Raw genomic sequence first — 5,650 nt, 5'->3', positions numbered from 1 at the left:
AGGAACTGAAAGAGGAGAAAGTATTAGCAAGCTCAGTGGTTAAGGATTTGAATAGAGCTCTTTATAGTCCAATCCTGAGGACACTTCCCTGGGAGTAAGCCCCCTTGGATAGACCTCAGTAAGATGTCTCTGTTAGACTGATGCGGAATTGTTATAGGAAGGGTATATGAGATTAAAGTATATGAGAGAGAGAGAGTCTGAAAATGTAATACAGGTTTCTGTGAACTGCCTCCCCTATTGGATCACACAGACCTTGCAATAGCATTGTAGCTAACCCCACCTAAGAAACTTCTATGCTGTTTCTATAATTTCTAAAATGTACTTCACATCAACTGTGCATCTCTATTCCTTTCTAATTCCTCTCAACTATGTACAGCTTTCTATGTCGTGCTTCATTTGGACCACTTTGCTTTCTCAGGTCCTAGACTCCTTCTTTTCTATAACCATGGATCTGCATCCCTTTCCTCAAGCCTTGCTGCTTGTCCCAACTTTCTAAAGTCAGAGCAGTTTGGCCAGTGGCAACCCTCTGCCTGTCCAGGAAGTTCAACTAAATACCACTAAAGGTTTTGTCTCCACTGCTACATCACTTAATGCATCACACAATATAGGTTCATGTTCATGCTATAATTTATGATGCTTTAGTTTGGGAAGATCTGTTTTCTTAGTCACATCAGTTGGTGCTATTCCCCCCCTGTAAATTCCTCTTCCATCTCAACGGACTCTGCTGCTCACATGTTGTCTGTCAATCCCCTCAAGTCAAGTCAAGTGAGCCTTTATTGGCATAAAATTATCAGAACCATTTATACATTTTAGAACCAGTTAAAAGCACATATATAAGAATTCTAAAAGAACCTTTGGCGCAGCTTTAAAGCCAAACAGAGAAACTTAGCCACCTTCTCTGTAATATCCGGGCAGAGATCTCTTAAAAGTCTATTTACCTCAGAATAAATACCCATACTGGTTAGAAGAGATTGTAAATATGTGATCCTTGTGTCCATGTACAGGTTACAATGCAGGAGAACATGAGCGATAGATTCCACACATTTCTTTGTGCAAGGGCAGTATCTGTCCAGCTGGGAAACCTTATTGAATCTGCCAAATAAGTTGGCGGACGGCATGGCATTGCATCTGGCCAGGGTGAACGCTCTACGTTGTTGAGGGACCTGCAGAGAGGATAAATATGCAGCCATCATCCCTGTTGTAAGGGGAATCTCAAAATTCAAGGGGGAGCAGGTTTTATTGGCTAAACTATATAAATGTTGGTGCTCCGAGTCTAACAATCTGTTTTTAATCTGTTGGAATGCAGCCGCAAAAGGCAACATGGACAGGGATTCCAAAGAGAGACCCAATACTTTGATTTTCCCTTCAATGTATACTGACCAATTTGAGAGGTTGAGCTCGGTTGTGATATATAAGGCTCCCCTGTTCAAAGTTGTAGTGAAGGAGGAGCCAGTATTTAAAGGTTGTAAGCCACGCACAAGTTTCCATCAGGGACGAGCCAGTTTCCAGATATATGACCGCATTCGGTACACAATTTGGTAGGGCCATGATTTTACGCAGAAATTTAGATTGGACTCATTCAATGGCGTGGTCAAAAGCTCTAATCCAGATTGGAATGCCATACAATAACTGGGAACTGACTTTGGACCTAAAAATTTTGGTTGAAGCTGGCACAAATTGGTTGCCCCTGCGGTAAAAGAAACGTACTATGGCTGATGCACTAGCAGTGGCGAGCTTCACCGCATATTTGCAATGGGTAGATCACGTTGCATTATATTGAAAATGAATGCCTAAAATATTGTAGTCTTTGACTTGCTCTATCACTTCTCGGCCTTTTGGCTAAGATCAGTGTAAACATTATCTAAAAAAAAAGTAATAGTTTAATTCAATAGGACATTTTGCATTTTCTGTTTTGTACAACTGTTTCACTTGAGTAGTTTTGGTTTATGTTGGTATTTTCATATCTTTTATTGATTATTACTATTGATTATTATTAGTCTTGATTATTTATTGCTATAATATTTACTTAGTGGGTTTTGCATAACTTTTATAATATTAATTTGTTTGAATTTAAGGAGTATAAACCTTGTTCTACTGTCATAATTCATTTCTAACTTTTGTTCAAGTGGTGGGATTTGTTTAAAGGAATCCCATATTTGTTTTAGTTACATCATGTACTTGTTTATCTTCAGGGCCCATAATCTGCAAATAGAGCAGGAAAGTATTGAGGCAGTTACTGAAATGCCAGGTTTGAAATGGGCTGATAGTACTTAGTTTGTGAGCACCTCTCCTCTGGCTTCCCTGCTGCTGTAACATGGTGACATGTATCAGTCCATCAAAGAGCCTCCCAGAAAGGTAAACAGCTCCAATATACAAGAACATCTGGCTCTCATAAATTAATGGACCATTTACACAGTTAGGACTGTTTGCATGCAGAAGCAGGCTTTCCTGCTAATGTTGTCATAAGCTTTTGATTCTCCAGGTTCATCCATGAGTGTTTTGGCTTGTTCTAGTCAGTTGGTTTTAATTTATTTTACTTTGTCACTCATGAAATGAAGAGGAACCAGGCAGTCGTGAATCATGTTTGACATTGCAGCTCTTGTCTTTTGATCCTTTGGGGTTTGGTCTATTTTCTCTCTGAACAGGAAAGTCACGGAAGCTCAAAGGAGGTGAAGGTTAGGGGTGAAGTTGTTGAATTGTTCCCTCTACCAAATACAAGCTTCATATACTTACCCTTTCCCTTATTCCCACAAGAAACTTCTTTCCACAATCTTTATGGACTGTAATGCTGTCTACTGTGTGCCTTTAAACTGTGAGCTAGCTCACACTAACTCAGCTTAGAGGGAACACTGCTCACAGGGTGTCTGTTGTGGGGAGGGGAAGGGAAAGGCGTTTGGAAGCTGCTCTGAGACTCCGAGTGAAGGTCAAGGTATAAATCCAATCTCCTCCTCCTCCGCTTGTGATTTCCATTAAGCAGTGGCCCCTGGAGAAAATGGCAACACTATAAGGAGGGCCTTGGGAAAACTCATAGAAAGTCGGGAAAAAGAGATTGAGTCGGGAAAAAGAGATTGAGTTTCTAGACACTCTAAATGACTGTGCTATGGAGCAGATGGTCACGGAACCTACCAGGGGAGAGGCGATCCTTGATTTGGTCCTAAGTAACACTCAAGACCTGGTGAGAGATGTAAAAGTGATTGCACCGCTTGGGAACAGTGATCATAATGTTGTTGAGTTCAACATTTGTACAAATAGAGAATTGGCCAAAAAGACTCACACAACCACTTTTAACTTTAAAAGGGGTAATTTTTCTGATATGAGGGGACATGTGGGGAGGAAACTGAAGGGAAAAGTAGAAAGGGTCAAAACCATTGGGGAAGCTTGGAAACTGTTTAAAACTACAATTCTAGAAGCTCAAATAAAATATATTCCGCAGGTTAGGAAAGGCACAAACAGGTATAAGAAAAAGCCTACATGGTTAACAAACAAAGTAATGGAAGCTGTAAAAGGTAAAAAGGATTCCTTTAAGCGGTGGAAAGCTAGTCACAGTGAGGCTGATAAAACAGAACACAGGCTATGGCAAATAAAATGCAAGTCTGTGGTCAGGCATGCAAAAAGGGAATATGAGGAGCATATAGCAAAAAATGTAAAGACCAACAATAAAACTTTCTTCAAATACATTAGAAACAGGAAACCAGCCAGGGAGGCAGTGGGGCCCTTGGATGACCAAGGGGTAAAAGGAGTACTGAAGGATGATAGGGAAATGGCTGAGAAGCTAAATGCATTTTTTGCCTCCGTCTTCACTGTGGAAGATGAGAAGTGCTTGCCCACTCCAGAACCACTGATTTCAGGAGGGGTGTTGAAAGACCTGAGTCAGATTGAGGTGACGAGAGAGGAGGTCCTAAAACTGATAAACAACTTAAAAACTGATAAATCACCAGGCCCAGATGGCATACATCCAAGAGTTCTGAAAGAACTCAATTGTGAACTTGTGGATCTCCTGACAAAAATATGTAATCTCTCCTTAAAATCAGCCTCCATTCCTGAGGACTGGAAGGTAGCTAATGTCACTCCCATCTTTAAAAAGGGTTCCAGAGGAGATCCGGGAAATTACAGGCCTGTCAGTCTGACGTCGATACCGGGTAAATTGGTGGAAACCATTATTAAGGAAAGAATTAGTAGGCACATAGATGAACAAAACCTATTGAGGCAGACTCAACATGGGTTCTGTAAGGGAAGATCTTGTCTCACTAACCTGTTAATGTTCTTTGAGGGGGTGAACAAACATGTGGACAAGGGGGATCCAATAGATATTGTTTACCTTGACTTCCAGAAAGCTTTTGATAAAGTTCCTCATCAAAGGCTCCTAAGCAAGCTCAAAAATCATGGGATAAAAGGACAAGTCCTTTTATGGATCAAAAACTGGCTAATTAATAGAAAACAGAGAGTGAGTATAAATGGGCAGTTCTCCCAGTGGAGGGGTGTAAGCAGTGGGGTACCACAGGGATCAGTACTTGGTCCACTGCTTTTTAACTTGTTCATTAATGATTTGGAGTTGGGAGTAAGCAGTGAAGTGGCTAAATTTGCGGATGATACGAAGTTGTTCAGGGTGGTGAAAACCAGTGAGGATTGTGAGGCACTCCAAAGGGATCTGTCAAAGTTGGGCGAGTGGGCGTCAACATGGCAAATGGGGTTCAATGTGGCCAAGTGCAAGGTGATGCACATTGGAGCCAAAAATCCTAACTATAAATACACGTTGATGGGGTCTGAACTGGCAGAGACAGATCAAGAGAGAGATCTTGGAGTTGTAGTAGATAACTCACTGAAAATGTCGAGACAGTGTGTGACTGCAATAAAGAAGGCCAATGCTATGCTGGGGATTATTAGGAAGGGTATTGTAAACAGATCAGCCAATATCATAATGCCGCTATATAAATCAATGGTGCGACCTCATCTGGAATACTGTGTGCAATTCTGGTCACCACACCTTAAAAAGGATATTATAGCTTTGGAAAAAGTGCAGAAAAGAGCAACTCGAATGATAAAAGGGTTGGAACACTTTCCCTATGAGGAACGGTTAAGGCGCTTAGGGCTCTTTAGCTTGGAGAAACGACGACTGAGGGGTGACATGATTGAGGTTTATAAGATTATGCATGGGAAAGAGCAGGTAGAGAAAGAGGTACTTTTCTCCCTTTCTCACAATACAAGAACCCGTGGGCACTCCATGAAATTGCTGAGCGGTCGGGTTAGAACGGATAAAAGGAAGTACTTCTTCACCCAAAGAGTGATTAACACTTGGAATTCACTGCCACAGGAAGTGGTGGCAGCTACAAGCATGGACGGCTTCAAAAGGGAATTAGATAAGCATATGGAGCAGAGGTCCATCAGTGGCTATTAGCCACAAGGTATAGATAGGGACTCTGGGGCAAGTGATGCTCTGTCATCTTGGTGCTTGGGGGGGGGTCAACAGTGGGAGGGCTTCTAATGTCCTGGCCCCACTGGTGGACCTCCTGATGGCACTGGTATTTCTGGCCACTGTGGGATACAGAGTGTTGGACTGGATGGGCCTTTGGCCTGATCCAACATTGGCATCTCTTATGTTCTTATGTTCTTATGTTCTCTAATCTGGGAGAACCAGGTTTGATTCCCCACT

The 5,650-nt window shown here is 41.8% G+C and overlaps 1 protein-coding gene and 1 pseudogene across 1 annotated transcript in view; one reads left to right on the top strand and one right to left on the bottom strand.

Moving 5' to 3' along the window:
- LOC107115507 overlaps nucleotides 1–5,650 on the top strand; it is a 259,349-nt pseudogene that overhangs the window by 96,971 nt on the left and 156,728 nt on the right.
- Nucleotides 1–5,650, bottom strand: part of LOC107115506 (zinc finger protein 420-like) — a 157,667-nt gene that overhangs the window by 37,118 nt on the left and 114,899 nt on the right. Inside the window, exon 12 of the mRNA XM_015417226.1 lies at nucleotides 334–340. Coding sequence (XP_015272712.1) covers nucleotides 334–340 — 7 coding nt within the window. The remainder of the gene's footprint in view (nucleotides 1–333; nucleotides 341–5,650) is intronic.

This window comes from Gekko japonicus, unplaced genomic scaffold (assembly GCF_001447785.1).
Source record: "Gekko japonicus isolate JY-2015 unplaced genomic scaffold, Gekko_japonicus_V1.1 scaffold1562, whole genome shotgun sequence".
Classification (NCBI taxonomy): domain Eukaryota; kingdom Metazoa; phylum Chordata; class Lepidosauria; order Squamata; family Gekkonidae; genus Gekko; species Gekko japonicus.
The sequence above is the reverse complement of the archived record's forward strand: the minus strand, read 5'-3'. Positions and strand labels throughout refer to the sequence as shown.